We start from the raw sequence: 19277 nt of genomic DNA, 5'->3' as shown, positions 1-19277 counted from the left end.
TATACAACCACACACAAATCTGGGCTTTAATAAATGCCTGCTTAGCCCAATCCTAATACAGATCCTAGATCTGCAGGTTCTCTTTCTATGAATCTATTTGAAAATCCGTAAGAAACAGGACACAATATAATATTATTATTTTTAATGGGTGAGAATTATGTGAAGATAATACGGCCATGTTGAGGAAAACACATCTTCATATTCATAGCGGGCATTTGCCACAAATCAAAGAAGTGGACGTAGCATCAAGTTTCTACAAATTCAGGGGACATAAAAGAAATTTGTACGTGCTGGACAAGAACCTGTGGATAATGGAGGGAAGACAGATTTCATTGCAAGAACATATAAGGAGGGAGAAAATAGCTATCAAACTGGAAGTATGCCATGAATACAGAATCAAATAACTTCCAAAATGTACTTCCTGAAGGTGAAATATCTATTAGATAGAAATAAGAGCGCAATTATGTGCTGAATAAGATAGAGCTGATTCGGCGCAATTCTTTTATCATTTTATTTGAAAGAGTATGTGGGCCCTTGGAGCTAATAGGGGTCTGGAGAGATCAGAGCTTGGCGAAAATTATTAAAAAGATGCCTTCAAGTCAAGCTCTGTTTCCAGTGGCTATATGGATATATCCAGGCAGTTTTCTTGGCCATAGTGCAGAAGCGGCTTGTCACTGCCGCTTTCTGGAATTATTTTAATTTTTTTCAATCAATCTATAGCCCTGAAATTCAAAATTTCTCCATTAATCAGGATCAGACCTACGTATTTCAGCTGGATGCTGATTCTGAAATTATGGATGGATTACAGCTTTGCATGCACAAAGTCTCCAATTCAAATTATGGTCCCAAAGTGCAGTTAAAAAAAAAAACTAGTAAAAAAATAGAGCAGTTGATGACTGCTCCACATCAATTGTGGGACGATACTTTCTGTTCCAGAAAATTCTGGGAGCTGTAGCCCATGCATGTGGAAATTGCTCAGATTGGAAAGCACTTCTGTAGCAAATTAGACAGATAATCCAACAGCATGACTCTGTACGCAGTGGTCCCCTTGGTACAGAAAATGCTTATCACGTAGCAAATGCCACTAGGAAGTGGTGAAAGAGCAGAAATCAGATAGAACTCAGATGTAAAGATCTGGTAATAATTGAAAGGAATTTCAGAATAAACTAGCAATTCAAGGTGCTGGTTGTCACCTTTAAAGCCCTTCATGGCTTGGGATGAGGTTATCTGAGAGACCGTCTCTTGCCGGTTATATCTACCCAACCCACCAAGGGGAGGCAAGGAATGTTGCGAGTCCCATCCCCTAGGGCAGTGATGGCTAACCTTTTTGCCATCACGTGCCAAAAGCGGGGGAGCGTGGGATGGTGGTGGTCACGCATGCACGTGGCCACACCCATAATTCAATGTGCCCTGCCCCCCGCACATGCGTGCGTGACTCCTTGTTCTCCCACCCGCTTTTGGCATGTAATGGCACGGTGTGCCTGGTAGGCCCATTTTTCACCCTCCACAGGCTCCAGAGGCTTTCTTGGAGCCTGAGGTGGGCAAAATCGGCCTTCCCCACCCCTCCGGAGGCCAGAAACAATCCATTTCCCAACTTCCATTGGGCCTGGAAGGTCCAAAAATCTGCTGGCCGGTGTGCGCATGTGCGCTGGAGCTGAGCTAGGGCAATACTCATGTGCTCACAGATATGGCTCCACGTGGTACTTGTGACACGCGTGCCGTAGGTTCGCCATCACAGCCCTAGGGAGATACACTTGGTGGGATCCAGAAGAAGGGCCTTCTCTGTGGTGGCTCCCTCTCTCTGGAACATCATCCCCCAGAGATTAGATTGGTCCCCACTCTAACACTCTTATCGAAGGTGCTGAAGACCTGGTTCTGCCAGCAGGCCTGGGGAACATAGAGCGGGATGGAGCCCATGGCAGGATGAAGCCATGGAGCCCATAAATATAAATGGCTCGTATGATGTGTTGTTGCCGGGGCGGGGGCTTATTTAATATATTATTTTATTATTATTTTATTATATGATTATTCTCTATTATTAGTTTTATTATTTTATATATGAGGTTTTTATATTCTTGTAAGCCCCCTTGAATAGGGACGCGGTGGCTCAGTGGCTAAGACGCTGAGCTTGTCGATTGAAAGGTCAGCAGTTCAGTGGTTCGAATCCTTAGTGCTGCCGCATAACGGGGTGAGCTCCCGTTACTTGTCCCAGCTTCTGCCAACCTAGCAGTTCGAAAGCACGTAAAAAATGAAAGTAGAAACATAGGGACCACCTTTGGTGGGAAGGTAACAGCCTTCCATGCGCTTTTGGCGTTTAGTCATGCCGGCCATATGACCACGGAGACATCTTCGGACAGCGCTGGCCCTTCAGCTTTGAAACGGAGATGAGTACCGCCCCCTAGAGTTGGGAACGACTAGCACATCACCTTTTAAGTCACCTTGCGTTGCCATGTCCGAATAGGCGGCAATATACATTTCTTAAAATAAATAAATAACACAGTTGTATGGGACCTTGGAAGTCTTCGAGCCCAGTCCCCTGTCCATGTGCAGGAGATCTTATACCATTCCAGAGAAATTGCTATCCCCTCTTTTGTTGAAAGCCTTTAAGGATGGAACATCCAAACCTTCTGGATGCAAGTTTTTCCATTAGTTAATTGTTCTTACTGTCAGGAAATTTCTCATTAGTTCTAGGTCGGTTCTCTCTTTGATTAGTTTCTTGTCCTGCCTTCAGGTTTTTTGGCAACTAGATTGACCTCCTCTTCTCTGTGACAGCCCCTCAAACATTGGAAGACTGCTGTCATGTCATCCCAGCCCTTCTCTTCATTAGAGTAGACATAATCAGTTCAGATGTAAAGAACTGCAAAGCTAAGTAGGACTCCTGACTTATGAAATATTTGAAAGGTTGACAGGAAACTGAAGGTATCATGATTGCAATAGAGAGATGGGGCAATCACCTTTCAGAGGAAAGACACCATTGGAGATATAGCTATGTAGAAACCCCAAAAAAGTGTTGGACAGATATTCCTCCAGTACCAAGACAATTGTGGTATTTTGATGCCCTTTAATAAATAAATAACTTTATTGTCATTGTACATGTATACACAGTATACCCATACAACGAAATTTACTTGACACCCAAAGACCAGGTCCAACACACATAACAATCCCCAAAAACACTCCCACCCACCACAATTCTCCACCCCTAACCCACCCAAACATCCACACAACAGACCAAGTAATGCTGTCCAACAGCTCACTGATGGTGGCCCTTTAGTTCATTGTTGAGTGTAATTATAGCTCTGGGATAAAAACTATTCAGAAAACGTGTGGTCCGAGTTTTAATTGTTCTGTATCTTCTGCCAGAAGGCAACAATCCAAAAAGATTGTAAGCAGGATGGGAAGAGTCTCTCAGAATGTTATGGTTCTCAAACAGTGAGATTTGAAGATGTCGTTCAGGGCTGGTAGCTGGAGTCCGATGATATTCTGGGCAGTTTTAATGGTTCTCTTTAGAGCTTTTTTGTCCGCTACAGAGCTGCTCCCATACCATGCAAGAATGCCCTATGTCAGGGCACTCTCAATGGTGCTGCAATAGTAGGACAGAAGTAGATGCTGAGATAGATTTAAATTGGGGGCCTGAAACTTGGATGGGCCTGACTACACAAACGTAGGTAACTCAAATATCATTCTTTGTTTTCAGCTGCAATTTGTCAGCTTCCTCTCAATAGATTAAAAATTGTATTATTCAGTTTTAGTCTTTGCCATTTTTATGAAAAATGCGAATTGGCTAACAAAATGCTGAAAGCACTTGCCAAAAACCAGATCTCATTCTGAACTAAATAAACAATCTGAACTAACATAAGGCAGCATCCATATTGAGGCTCCCACACTGTTTGCATTGTTTTTAGTGAGATTTGCTTTTTTAAAAAAAATATTGCATTATAAATGTCATAACTTTTACATTTGTAATGTATGAATAGAAAGAAAAGCGTAAGGAAATCCAGAATCATTAGGACAAATTCTGTGCCCCGGAACTGTTGATTTGTTAATTATCATTTTTGCATAAATGTAAACGTAGTTGTTATGACAGCCATGTAAGGTAACCCAGTACTTCTGGGCTTGCTTCTTGCTAGACTACCTTACAAGCTGTAGTTTTATGGCAAGGTTAAATTAACAGAATTGTTGTGGTCTGCCAGCAGCCTGCAGAGCTGGCAGCAGTCGGACAGTGAGGAGTCTGGGGAGAACAACGGGCCAGTCCTGGAGTCTGGGGAAGGCTCGGACGAGGGCTCTGCGTCAGAGGCAGAGATGGGGCCAGGGCCATTTGGGAGTTATGTGCGGACTCCAGAGCCTCCAGAGTCAGATATCAGAGAGGCAGAGGAACAAGGGGAGCCTGTTCCCAGTATGCGTATGCGCAGAGCTGCCAGAAGGCAAGAACAGTTAAAACAAAAGGGACGACTCAGGAGTAAGGCTTGGAGATGATTGGCCCCTCCCATAAGACATAAAGGAAGAGCAAAGGCACGTGGGCCTTTGCAGGAAGCAACGTTGTGGATGGTGTCGGTTTGTACTTTGAAGCTCCGTTTTTGACTGTGTTTCCGTGTGACCTCGCCAAGATAATTGCCAATTAGGTCTTTGGCAGTGTGTCAAAGAAGATAAAGGAAGCCTAGGTCAGAACAAGAATCTTGCAAATCTTAAACTACATTTCCCCCCCCCCCTCTCAAGCCCCCCACACACACTTGCTCTCAGTCCAACAAACTCTGGGATGTATGGTCCCTTATGAGACATTTGTTATAACCTGATTCCCCCTGTGGACTCAGCTATCTCTCATCTGATCCTTGCCTAGTCTGTGACTCTTCCTCCTGTCTCCCCTCCCGTCTCCCACATGGTTCTAGGCCAACTCACCATGGCCAACTTGCTGCTGCCAACATGCCAAGGTCAACTTTCTGCAGGACAATTTGCCGCAGGACAACAGTTACACTAATATAATGGAATAAAACCATTTAAAAAAGAATGCAAATGGAGGGACAAAATGAAATGTGAATGACAAAAATCAAAATAATTTTATTTTAAATACTTAAATTGAATTGTCCCAACGAGTTGTCCTGCATTGAGTTGGCCACACCAAGTTATCCCATTCCGTTCCCACATGCCATCACAAGCACCGAATGCCATGCTCATACTACTTCCTTTCAAAGCAGACCTTCATGGTACCAAAATAGGAAATGCATTCTTGGTCTATAATTACAAACATTACTCCTGCACCAGGTAAAAATAATTCCCTTAAAGTGAGGTAGGAATTCCAGTTTCATAATATTAGGGCTGCAAGAAGGGTATTTAGCTTCACCTCACATTTCTGAACTCTGCACCTTAACAGCTTATTCAGGGGTGGGTTCAGGGGTGAAATGTTCTTGGTTCGGACCGGATCGCCCGATCTGGTAGCAATGGCAGCAGGTGGTTCGGAGAACCAGTAGCAAAAATCCCTGTTTCCCCCCCACCACCACCATGCCCAGCTGACCCGCACGATCATCAGAGGCTTTTTTTTTTACTTTTAAAAGCATTTTTTCTTTTGCCGAAAAGATGCTTTTAAAAGTAAAAAAAAAAAAAAAATTGTCAGAGCCTTTTAAAAGCATTCGGCCGAAGAGATTGTAAAAAAAATGCTTTTTAAAGTAAAAAAAAAAAAGTTGGCCACGCCCACCCAGTCACATTACTCCCCCCCACTAAGCCACGCCCACAGAACCGGTAGTAACAAATTTTACATTTCACCACTGGGTGGGTTCCACTTACCTTTACTACTGGTTCGCAGCGGGAATGCACATGCACAGATCACCCATGATGATGTCGTGGCGGGTGGGCGGGCCCTCCAGCTGGTTTTACTACCGGTTCTATAGAACCGGACCGAACCGGGAGCAACCCACCACTGAGTTTATTAGGAAATGGGCTTGAGGGATAAAACTAGGGAAAGCAGACAAAGTAAAGATCTCCAGATAACTGAAATGTGCATTATAAATACAACTCACCCTATCCTAGTTGGCTGACTTGATTCTGAATTCCCCTCTTGTCTTTTCAATGTGTATCTCGCAGTATAAAGCAGTGAAATGCAATTTCACAGAAATGTATCTTTGCTACATTACTTACAATTGTGGAATTTTAATGTATTCACTGGACAGCTCTTTTTTTTTCCTTTTTCTTTTTTTAAATCTTAAGTAGACCTAGTGCATGTAATCTTTATCCCATAATCAAACCAGGTTTGGAGAGTGGGATGGAGATGGGCTATATAGTTAAAAGGTTTGAAATGATATGCTATTTTGTATTAGAAAGAAAATTGGATGCTGCAAGATTGAATAGACGTGAAAACTAAAAAAATACCTGTAGGGAGGAGTGGAAAGAAAGGAAACTGATGGGAAAGAAAAAAGGTAAACAAAAACGAGTGATTGAAGTAATGGAGGCTGTTTCAGCCGTGGCTAAGAAGCACTAAGGATCAGAAATAAATTATACTCTAAAATGATTCAATAATATTCAAATTGCAGTACATTAATCAGACAACATGCTGGAGGAAAGAAGACTGTCTATTAAACATACACACAAGCACAAGCCAACACACCAACACACAGAAAGGGACTCCATTAGGTCCTACAGAGAAATCCATCCAGCAAAGAGAATGATAAACACCCAGCTAAACTGAGATGGAGAAACATTTCGAGCCTCGGAATGGAAATAGAAATAAAATTGTCAGTCCAATCATCATCATCATCATCATCCATCAAAAAATGGAAGAAGCAATCAAAATGTAAGGAACAATGACAAAGAAGTTGTCATAAACAGATTAATATTCAATCAGAATAGAGCTGGAAGGGACTTTGGAGGTCTTCTAATCCAACTGCCTGCTGAAGCAGGAGACCCTATACCAGTAATGGCTAACCTTTTTGCTGTCGCATGCCAAAAGCGGGGGGAGCGTAGGGGGATCGCACGCAAGCATGCTCACACCCATAATTCAATGCCCCCTGCACCCCACCCTCCAAGCATTCACGTGTGACTCCCCTCTGCGCTCCCCCCGCTTTTGGCACACGACGGCAAAAAGGTTACCGGTGGGCCCGGAACAGGGGTGAAATGCTCCCGGTTCAGACTGGATCGCCCGATCCGGTAGCGAGGGCGACCGGTGGTTCGGAGAACTGGTAGCAAAAATCCCTGCCTCCCCCCCCCCATGCCCAGCTGAGCCGTGCAATCATCAGAGGCTTTTTTTTTATTTTTAAAAGCATTTTTTCTACAAACTCTTCAGCCGAAAAAATGCTTTTAAAAGAAAAAAAAAGCCTCTGATGATCGCACGGCTCAGCTGGGATCATCAAAGGCTTTCAAAAGGCTCTGATGATCCCAGCTGAGTTGCCTGATCGGCAGAGGCTTTTAAAAGAAAAAAAGCCTCTGCCGATCAGGCAACTCAGCTGGGATCGTCAGAGCCTTTTGAAAGCAAGCACTGAAGAGGTTGTAGAAAAAATGGTTTTAAAAGTAAAAAAAAAAAAAAATGACCACGCCCACCCAGTCAAATTACCCCCCCCCACCAAGCCACGCCCACAGAACCAGTAGTAACAAATTTTAGATTTCACCACTGCCCCAGAAGGCCCGTTTTTCACTCTCCCCAAGCTCTGGAGGCTTTCTTGGAGCCTGGGGAGGGCGAAAACAGCCTCCTCCACACATCCCCCATGGCCTGCCAGAGGCCAGAAATGGCCTGTTTCCCAACTTCCAGTAGGCCCGGAAGCCCCAAAAATCAGCTGGCCGGTGCACGCATGCGCGCTGGAGCTGAGCTAGGGCAACGCTCGTGTGCCTACAAATATGGCTCCGCGTGCCACCTGTGGCACACGTGCCATAGGTTCACCATCATGGCCCTATACAATTTGAGACAAGGGGCTGTCCAGTCTCTTTAATAGCCCCCCGTGATGAAGCACCCACAACTTCTGAAGGCAACTTGCTCCACTGGTTTAACTGTTGTCACTGTTAGGAAATTTCTGCTTAATTCCAGGTTGCTTCTCTCTTTGATTACTTTCCATCCATTGTTTCTTATCTTGCCTTCTGGTCAGGAGTGAAATGCTCCCGGATCGGACCGGATTGCCCGATCCGGTAGCAATCTCGGCTGGTGGTTCGGCGATCCGGTAGTGATAGCAGAGCGAAGCTCCGTCCACCTACCTGGGTGTCGCAGGTCATGCGACAGGTAAAACCTTCTGCACATGCAGGCATGCACAGGTAGTTTTGCCCATGCGCAGGTCTGCGTGCACATGTGACACACGCAGGGCGCGTGCGCTTCCAAACCGGTAAGGAAGGTAAGTAGATTTCACCCCTGCTTCTGGTGCTTTGGGAAATATTAAGGACATCTTAATATTTTAAGATGTTTTAACATCAGATTAAAGAAATGTCTCCTTCTCTCTCCGTAACTCTTCCTCTCTGTCTGTCTGTCTGTCTGTCTCTCTCTCTCTCACACACACACACAAAATCCCAAAACCCAGTATTTATACCAGTAGGCAAAGGACACATGTGATCCAGCAGCTATTTGCTGCAGAAGTACTGAACTTCTCTGTCACTGCACCAATTGAGCATAAATACACGATTTATTAGCTATCTGTGCCAAAGGGAAAAAGCACAGGGACTGGAGGCTTTAATGTCTCTATCTGAGAATCCAGGTTAGGGTGAAAAAAAGCTGATTTTTTCTCTCTCTCTCACTCTCTGAAGACAGAAAGTAAAGATCCCCTCAAGTTACAATCAATTCTTGGTGCCTCCATGGACACAGCCACAGCAAAGGAAGTGGTTCATCCTTGAAAGCATCTCACAGGGTGACTTCTGACTTCCCTTGGGCAGCCTCTCATCCAATATACATTTGGTTTCCAAGACCGGATATGGTTGGCCACACAATTTGTTTTTCACTGCATCTTTCAAAAGAGAAGATAAATGTTTGGGAGATCCTCCTAGTTGGAATGTAATATTCCTGTACTGAATTAGAAATACATGTGTAGATATGTGTGCAAGCATAGGTAGTCCTCGACTTGCGAACACAATCGAGCCCAAAATTTATATTCCTAAGTGAGGAGTTTTGCCTCATGTTATGACTTTTCATAACAGAAAGAGAAACAGAGAGAGAGAGAGAAACGGGGGACGACGACGACACAGAGAATAACAGAGAGAGATAGAGAATCAGGAAAACAGCTAGGCAAATAGACAGACAGACAGAGAGTATTCCAGGGGTGAAATCCAGCAGGTTCTGACAGGTTCCGGAGAACCGGTAGCAGAAATTTTGAGTAGTTCGGAGAGTTGGCAAATAACACCTCTGGCTGGCCCCAGAGTGGGGTGGGAATGGAAATTTTGCAATATCCTTCCCCTGGAGTGGGGAGGGAATGGGGATTTTGCAGTATCCTTCCCCTGGAGTGGGGTGGGAATGGAGATTTTGCAGTATCCTTCCCCTGCCACGCCCACCAAGCCATGCCCAGTATGCCCACCAAGCCACGCCCACAGAACCGGTTACTACTACTAAAAAAATGTGGATTTCACCACTGGAGTATTCCCTAACCCCTTTAGAATAACTCAGTTCCTTGAACAGAGAAAAATTGGACATGGGTTCCTTGAAAAGGACACCAATAAGGATGTTATGGTAATATAATCATCTAAAATTTCAGTGTGGTATCATTATTATAAAAAACACAGAAGCTTTTCCTATTATCTAGTTAATGCCGTGTTTACCTGAAAATAAGACCCGGTCTTATTTTCCTTTGGGCCATAAAATAAGCACTAGGGTTTATATTTGGGGAAACATGATTTCAGCCTGAATGGGTGCCCCACCCCTACCCCCCCCGGTGCACACACAAGAGCTAGAAAGCATATGGGGACTGACGGTATCCAGCAGCAACTGCAGCCCACTGGTCCCTTGGTTAGTGCACTCTGGGGTTGTGCAGAGAGGAAGGCACAGAGCGGAAGGCAGGTTATCTCGATGCACCACATGGGTTGCAGGTAAACTGAGAGATGCAAAGATGAGCCACCCGCTGCTCCAGCCCACCAACACTCGGGTTTCTCGCAGACCGCACAGCACATCTGGATCACCTGCCTCCCCCCACCTCGGCTTCCATCTGCTGCCTGCACAGGTGTTCAACTCACCTATGTTGCCAGACACCATCGGTCCCTGCAGACTTGCTGCCTCCTATGCTGGCCATGCCCGCCCACCCTCACTAGGGCTTATTTTGGGGGGTACGGCTTATATTAGGCATACATGTAAAAAGGCTAGGGCTTATTTTCAGGGTAGGGCTTATTTTCGGGAATGCCCTATTGAAAAGGGGTCCTTAAGCTGCAGACCAGCGTATACGTCTTTAGTATATCATGAAGGGAGATTTTGTAAATGCAACTTGAGAAGCGTCTTAGTCCCTGTAGTCTCTGATCACCTAGTGGGCCTCATTTATGATGAGATCAAGGCCAAATTACTTGAATACAGTAACTCAGTTATCTTCTTGCAGATGTCTTTCCAGCTGTTAGCAGACAGATGGCTACTACTGCTCTGTTATTATTAAAAGGTGGCCATTTGAAGTTCTTAATTTCTTGCCTTGGTTTTATCTTGATCTAATTTACTTATGTGTAATGTTCATTTTACCATCCATTTAAATTTAGGTTGTGGTGTTTTATGCCATGTTACATGGAGACTACCAGAATTTCTGCAAATTCTGTTAAATTTTGCTGGTACCTAATTAAGACCATTGAAATTTTAGGTCCACTGGGAGATTACCCAGCCGTCAAAAGCTAACCTGAACCCAGTTCAGGAATAACTATATTGACAGAAAATAAGAAGTAGGTCAGGTTTGAACTGTGGAGTCTTTGGTGCTCTCTGAGTTTGGTGCTTTTCTTGCAGACATTTCATTATCAATCTAAGTAACCTCATCAGTGTTAGTCACTAACCCTGGTGATGTTACTGTCAGCTCCGATCCGCTGGGCTTCCATTCCGGAGGGGGAGACTACCAGCCCGCAAGCCTAGCTACCCCGAACCTGCCACCAACATGGCCGCTTCTATCCTGACCACCAGTGGGACCGGCGTGATACCCTGGAGCCCCGATACCTTTTTTCTGGGAGGTTGCCTGCCACTGTCGCCGCAGTGAACCCCAGGATCTGACAGTGGAGTTGCTGCTGCGGGCACCGCTATTTTCGCTGCTGCTTCACAGCTGAGGAAGGACAGCTGATGTTCGGAGCCAGGTGCCCATTGGGAGTGAAAGCTTCCGCCCTTGCAGGCGGTCGAGACTGACAAACCAAGAATAATTGCCAGTTGGGGGGGGTGGAAACTGGGCTACGGGTGGAGCAATGGGGTGGAGCTGGGAAGCGAAGCGGGAAACTTCAAAAGGTGGTGGGGAGCACAGCGTGAATAGTGCTGACAATGTTTCACTTTCACGGGTGATTGTCAGAGCGTGCCGGATCGCAGGATAAATACCTTTCACAGCAAACCTGTTTGAAGTGTGTTATTTCATGTCGTTCTGGAACCTGACAGTTACCTGGTTTGGGTAATGAAATGTCTCCAAAACAACCAAGCTCAGAGAGCACTAAGGAGCCCACAATAACTATATCAAATAAAATCTCCTCTTTCAGAGGCAGCACACCTTTCATTAACGGTTGTTAAAGAGATGGCTTATTGTCACCTTTCTAAAAACAAGTTAGCTAGTCATACAGGGAGAGGAAAATGCTGGAAGAAGCAACCTTTAAGTCCAATTCGGCAAGTCCTAGCTTGTGATTTTTTAATTATGCAAATCAACGGAGCTGAAGTCAGTACTGTATTTTTTACTAAATATTCTCAGCTTGATTTCAGAGCCACTATCTAGATTTATAAGGAACTCTCTGCAGAAACTACAGGAAATACAGTTATTATTTCTGCATGCATAATAGTTATTTATGAGATTAATGATGTGTGTGCACAATTCAGCCGTATGCAGTATCCCCCTGCCTCAAATAACGCGGTATCGAGCTTCATTGTGGCTTCAAGGAATTTACATCGCCTAAGAGACAACATCAGAAATGTTGATGTGGAAGTTGAATATTATGGGCTGCTGTACAGCTTAATAGTAAGAAAATTCACTTGAGAATATAGCATACAGTAAGCATACTAAAAAGGGCACGTGTTGATGCTTTCATTTATTTACTCAGTAAATCCCATGTTATCTGCATCACTTGTCAAGAGGCCTTATAAAAAGCTTAAAGTGGACTATAGAAGGAATAGATCAGACATCCAGCCCTTGCTTATCAATGGAGACCGAGTGGAGCAAGTGGCTAGTTTTAGTTTCTGGGTGTTATCATAAAAGAGGACCTGAGCTGGGACGCTCACATTGCAGCACTGGTTAAAAGGGCCCAGCAGAGATTCTACTACCTGAGACTTCTCAGGAAACAACAACTGAATGAAAAACTGCTGGTGGCCTTATACTGCTGCACCATAGAGAGTATTTTAACTTATTGCATCTGTGTATGGTTTGCCAATTGCAGAGTGGCAGAAAGGACAGCGCTCCAGAGGGTCAATGTCATTGCCCAGAGGATCATCGGTTGCCCTCTCCCCTCTTTGGAAGAGCTTTATAGCTCCCGCTGCCTTAAGAAAGTTCAAAACATCCTTAAAGAGCCATCTCATCCTGGGCATCCTTTTTTTTTTTTTTTGAACTATTACCATCTGGCAGCCGGTACAGGACAATAAGAACAAGGACAAATAGGCTGAAAAACAGCTTCTATCCCAGGGCAGTAACCATATTGAATTCTATGGTATAGTGCAATATCGGATTTTCAATTTCAATTATATAGAATGTAAGGGATGTATGTTTTTATTTTTATAGTTATAATGTACACTGAAGACAGCATTTAATTTTGTTGTACCAGGTGCAATGACAATAAACTAAACTAAACTAAACTAAACTAAACTAAACTAAACTAAACTAAACTAAACTAAACTAAACTAAACTAAACTAAACTTATCATTAATATCATTCTGTAAGTTTCTTCTCTGTGCTTAGCTGAATTAAGTACTTTATTTTACCATGTAGAAACCTTCTTTTCAAAAAAAACCCCACCACATTTCACGCCTCTGTAAAGTCAGACAAAAATAATTTTCAAGAACCAATTAAATTATCTTAGACTAATTATCTAAGACAATTATCTTAAGCTCAAGACTATGAAACAAAGAGAGAGGAATGTTTTCTCACCACAATCGGTAGGCAAAGCTCAGGCAAAAAAATCAAATTGTCTTTTGCTCAGCTCACGACGGCATTTTCTGACCCCTGATAAAACGTTAAAAATCTCCAGCTATTTGTGTTAGACAAAGGACTGCAGATGTACAGATGTTAAAGATAAAAGGGTTTTTGTAAGCCGTCAGAAAGAAAATGCACAGTACCTTATGGACTTTTTTTGCATAAAACAGAAACAAATGAACTTATGATCTATGGTTTTGACGATTAGATTGTCTAGAAAGAAGAGGATCACGGAAATTTAGAGAAAATGGTAGATCTACAACCTTTTCTTTCTTTTCAATTTTTGTTCTAGCTTTTTTTCTTTTTGCATTTGAGCTTTTTCTTTTGTTTCTTCCTTTTTTCTTCTGACAATTCTATTTTAGTTGCGTTCATTTTTACTCTTCCATTTCAACCAAACCAAAATAGTGAATTTTGAGCTCCTTGGTGCTCTCTGAGCTTGGTGGTTTTTTTTCGGACATTTCATTACCAAACTAGGTAATGCCATCAGTGCATGCAAGAAAACAACCAAGCTCTTAGTGGACTAAGAACCACACCATTCAATCCTGAGCTACAAATATTATCTTCTATCAAAACAGTGTCTATGCTACAGATTGGGGAAAAAGGACTGAAAACAGAACTCGTCTTAAAAGTGAATTTTTCAAAGCAAGCGGATTTGTTTATTGCTTTTCACAGAAATAGGCTGATGAGATTTTGTGTATCCTTGTGAATATTCAGGTGTCCTCCTGAGAATTTTGCAAAGCTGTTTTTGGCTAATTAAGAAAGCCACTAGGATGTGTATGAGGCTGTATTTTAGGCTCAAATAAGCACATATGCATATTTTAGGAGGAAATGTGCCAGAGATTTTTTTTTTTTAAAGAATAAAAGACTGGAGGGGAAAAAAGTATTTTATCGGCAGGGCATTAAAATAATGCATGCTTCCTTGCATAAATCATAGATAAATTGCAGAATAGGCCGGAGCACCCAAAAAATGGGGGAAAAGATGAAACTGACAAGAAACAAATGTGGACTAGTTTCTCCATTAATGCTGTAAATAGCAATTCATCCAAATCTTTTCTTCTATGATTTTGCATTAAATTAGCTTCCTTGCTTTTCCCCATATTACCATTTGCGAAGTTCAGCATGTCTAACAGGAACAAATCATTTCATTTTTAAAACAGTTTGTATGGATATCCTTCTCACAGTTGTGACAGTAAACAGGGGGAAGAAACAAGAAACAAAATCCATTGGAGAAGCCTACACTTACGCATTAAAACTATCCCAATAGGATCCCAATAAGAGTCATGGTGGCACAGTGGTTAGAGTGCAATACTGCAGGCTAATTCTGCTGACTGCTGGCTGCCAGCAGTTCGATTCTCACTGACTCAAGGTTGACTCAGCCTTCCATCCTTCCAAGGTCGGTAAAATGAAGACCCAGATTGTTGGGGGCAAGAGGCTGACTCTGCAAACCACTTAAAGAGGGCTGTAAAAGCACTGTGAAGCGGTATATAAGTCTAAGTGCTATTGCTATTCAACTATTCATCAAAATATAGAGTTCCAAAGCATTTGACTATATACAGTACTAGTTAAATTTTGAAAGCTCTCCTCGGACAATAATGAAGTTAAGGGATGGCAAAAGCTATTAAAGTTGTGTATTATTTTTCTTTGAAAAGTTTTCAATTCATCCCCAGACCCTTTCTTTATATCCCTCTTTATGTCATCTTCTCTCTAAGAATGGAACAGTTGTTTGCAAAGGCAATATACATTTTTCTACCAACGTTTTATTTGAAACGTTAATATGGGGAGGAAGAAAGTTTGCAGGGGGGAATTCAGTGAGTAAACAGAGGTTGGTGTAGTCTTCCTAGTAATGGTTGGGCATTTCCTCACCAGTAAAAAGAAAGTTATCATTGTGGCCACTTATGAGGAGAAAACAGTAGTTGTGGAAAAGATTAACTATCTGCCTTCTATTCCTCTCATTTCCCAAATGATCTAATTTTCTCTCTCCCTCTTAAATATTTTACTAGAATTTTGCAATGCAGTAAAAGTATTTAAAAAAGAAAAGGAATATAAGAAAAAAGACAGAAAAGAAGAAAAAATAGCAACAGCCCTTAGACTTAATATACTGGTTCACAGTGCCTCTTTAAGCTGTTTACAGTGTCAGCCTATTGCCCCCAACAATCTGGTCCTCATTTTACTGACCTCGGAAGGATAGAAGGCTGAGCCAACCTTGAGCCTGGTGAGATTCGAACTGCCATCAGTATCAAACTCGAGGCTGTGGGCAGAGAGGGCCTGCAACAGAGGTGGGTTTCAGCAGGTTCTGACCAGTTCTGGAGAACCGGTAGTGGAAATTTTGAGTAGTTCGGAGAACCGGTAGTAAAAATTCTGACTATCCCCGCCCCCATCTATTCTCTGCCTCCCAAGTCCCAGCTGATCGGGAGGAAATAGGGATTTTGCAGTATCCTTCCCCTGGAGTGGGGTGGGAATGGGGATTTTGCAGAATCCTTCCCCTGCCATGCCCACCAAGCCACACCTACAGAACCGGTAGTAAAAAAATTTGAAACCCACCACTGGCCTGCAATACTGCATTCTAACCACTGCACCACCAGGGCTCAAGTAATTGTCGTCTTATTCTTTCCAATGCCTTTTAAAACCCTTTTTAGTCCCCAATAATCTCATCCATTCTCATCTGATCCATTCTCAGTCGCCAACTGTAGACATTAAGGAAAATAACCTTGATGCTAATAGGCATGAACTATTAATATTGGTAAAAGGGCTTGAAATATATAGATATATAGATATAGATATAGATACATAGATGGTATAAATAGGTATAGATATAGATTAGATATATAGATATACAGTAAAGAGATATACATATACATTTCAGTCAGGAACAATACTATTCAGAAGTTGCTCAGGCAGATGTGTTACTAATTCCCTGGAGAATAGGAAGGAGGAGGAACAACACAATCAGACCCGCAAGATTCTGTTATTGCAGCCAATCTCAATAAATATAGTTTTAGCCTCCCTGTAGAGGTGATCTTGTGGTGGGGTTGACACCTTGTGCTTTGGAAATAAACATCTACGTGCAGAATGGTATCTTCGGTTTCTTTTCTTTTCTTTTGCCACCACTGCGCTTAGAATGTTCTGCGCTCTCGCAGACTTTATTCCCTTGAGCCTTCATCTTTTTTCTCAGGCATGTTGGTTTCAAGTTTATAGCATCCCTTCTTCCTCAAACACTGATTGTGTGCAAGCATGAGGAAAAGCGAGAGGAGCACAGGCCTGGTTCCCACAGAACACTTAACTGGGTTAATGGAGTGTGTATATTAATGTGTTGTGAAAATAACAAGAATTAATCCAGTCAATTAACCTCCCGGATAATTTAACAGCCCAAAGTCAACCCAATTGTGTGCGAGCTTAACCTAACTCTACCAAGCTAGCAATGCTACAGGGAAAACCCAGTTAATTGACCCTTTCTGCCTACTTTGTTTTCAAAAAAGAGAACTGGAAAGGAAAAGGGATTGAGAAGGCAAACCCTTTCCTCTTTTACTGCAAAGGTTTGGCAGTACAAAGACACAACACAAAGGCTGATTTCTCTGCCCAAGCTGCACCCACTTTTGCCTGACCAAGAAGACGGGGCCAAGGCATGATTTCAAGCAGGGGTGAAATGCTACCGGTTTGCACCGGTTCGGGCAAACCGGTCCTTTAAAAATGCTACCGGTTCGTCCAAATTGGTATTTCCAACGATCAGCTGTGCCACATGATTTATATTTGCTAGAAAGCAGGAAATCCTGCTTTCTAGCAAATCTAAATTGCGCGGCACAGCTATTCCCCCCCCCTCCACACTGTTCTACTTACCTTCATAAGCCTCCTTTTTCTGTGTGAAGCGTGCATTTGGTGTGCACTGTGCATGCACCCATGCGCAGCATGCGTTTGGTGTTCAATGTCCATGAGCGCGCTCAGCAAACCAGTGGCAAACCTCGGAGGATTTCACCACTGATTTCAAGGCCTTCCAGATCTTTGAAGAAGGACTTATGAGATGAGTGCAAGCGGGGCTGATGAGCGCAGCTAATAAATTAATATTTTCACTAATACAGATAAGTCTTCGACCTATGGCCGCAACTGAGCCCAAAATTTCTGTTCCTAAGTGAAACATTTGCTAAGTGAGTTTTGCCCCATTTTACGACCTTTCTCACCACAGTTGTTAAGTGAATCACAGCCACGGTTAAATTAGTACCACGGGTTGTCAAATGAATCCAGATTCCCCATTTATTTTCTTTGTCAGAAGGTTGCAAAAGGGGATCACATGACCCCAGGACCATGGCTGTCTTAACGCATGGCCCTGATGGGCACTTGCCCATGGGCCCCACAAGCATAGGGGGCCCATATTAATCTGTGTTTGTTAACCCTTCAATGCACCTTGTGTCATATAAATACAGCAACGTATTTATTACATCTTACTGCATTTTTTAAATTAATACTAACATGAAAATATATGTTTAATTTTATCGACCATTTACATTTTTATTCCTGTGAGTAGTTCTCATAGGGGCCCCAGTACACTGTTTTGCCCGGGGCCCATAATGCTCTTAAGAAGGCCCTGCCCAGGACATTGCAACCGTCATAAATATGAGTCAGTTGCCAAGCATCTGAATTTTGATGATATGACCATGGGGATGCTCTAATGGTTGTAAATGTGAAAAACAGACATAAGTCACTTTTTTCAGTGATGTTGTAACTTTGAACAGTCGCTAAATGAACTATTGTATGCCGAGGACTACCTGTGATGCTACAAGTAACAGCATTGACTGACCCTTAGGAGGTCAGTATTGACCACTTTGGAGAATTCTGCTCTAAGCTAAACTACAGTTTGTTTATGATTAATGCCATGTAGAGATACAACCACTATAGCAATAGCACTTAGATTTATATACCACAGTCTTTTACAGCCCTCTCTAAGCGGTTTATAGAGGTAGCATATTTGCCCCCAACAATCTGGGTCCTCATTTTACCGACCTCGGGAGGATGGAAGGCTGAGTCAACCTTGAACCTGGTGAGATTCGAACTGCCAAAGTGCTGGCAGTCAGCAGAAGTAGCCTGCAGTACTGCACTCTAACCACTGCGCCACTATGAATTATAAAGCATGGTTTGAAGATTAGTGCACTGCATAAAGCCAAGTAACTATGGTTTATTCAACATACTGAGATTCAAGGAAACCATGGCTGGGAGAAGTCTATGGACTCGGACACTGAAAGGGAAAGCAATCTGGATCTCTTAAAAATGATCACCAAGGTTACTTCTTTACCGTTCTCTCCGTCAGACTTCCTTTCGTGATCGGTATCGGTGAGGGACAAGGCTGAGTTCGCACGGCTTGATAAACAGGAGCTGTGTTCGGATTTCATGCCCGACATCCACATCCTCAAGGCCTGATCTGGTGAAGCACCTCCTTCCGTCTCGGTATCCATATCCGACCCCATCTCGATAGGATAGCCGTGCTGAGAAACTGTATGCAGGTCCCCCTGGTAGCCAGCACACAACATGTGGGAAGAGTCACAGAATTCCAGCTCTGTAACATATTGAAAAAAAAAACCGAACATGGTTAGGATGTGTGTTTTTTAAATTTTCACATAGCATGATTCATGCCCCCCGTGGTTATAGGTATGGACCACATACCCTTCTCCGTCCATGTTCTAGAATTGTGTTGATTTTAAATAAGCTCAATATAAGAAAAGAACAAAGAAAAAAAACACATACAATTATATATATAAAAAAAGGCTAAAGTGGAGCCAGTTTGGTCTAGTGGTTAAGGCACCAGGTAGAAACTAGGAGACTGTGAGTTCTAGTCCAGCTTTGGGCATGAAAGCTGGCTGGGTGATTTTGGACCAATCATGAGTATACTATGAGTTCTAGTTCTGCTTTAGGCATGAAAGTTGACTGGGTGACTGTGGGCCAATCACAGGAGACTGGGAGTTCTAGTCCTGCCTTAGCCACAAAAATCTGGGTGATCTCACAGAGTTGTTGTGAGGAAAATAAAGGAGAAGAATTAGGAATATTCATCACCTTGAGTTATTTATAAAA

At 43.0% G+C, this 19277-nt stretch overlaps 1 protein-coding gene across 1 annotated transcript in view; it reads right to left on the bottom strand.

The window, feature by feature from the left end:
- Positions 1-19277, bottom strand: part of TENM1 (teneurin transmembrane protein 1) — a 349073-nt gene that overhangs the window by 257556 nt on the left and 72240 nt on the right. Inside the window, 1 exon segment of the mRNA XM_070952054.1 lies at positions 18505-18765. Coding sequence (XP_070808155.1) covers positions 18505-18765 — 261 coding nt within the window.

Source organism: Pituophis catenifer, unplaced genomic scaffold (assembly GCF_029215685.1).
Source record: "Pituophis catenifer annectens isolate HBS135680 unplaced genomic scaffold, rPitCat1.0.hap2 SCAF_11, whole genome shotgun sequence".
Lineage (NCBI taxonomy): Eukaryota > Metazoa > Chordata > Lepidosauria > Squamata > Colubridae > Pituophis > Pituophis catenifer.
The sequence above is the reverse complement of the archived record's forward strand: the minus strand, read 5'-3'. Positions and strand labels throughout refer to the sequence as shown.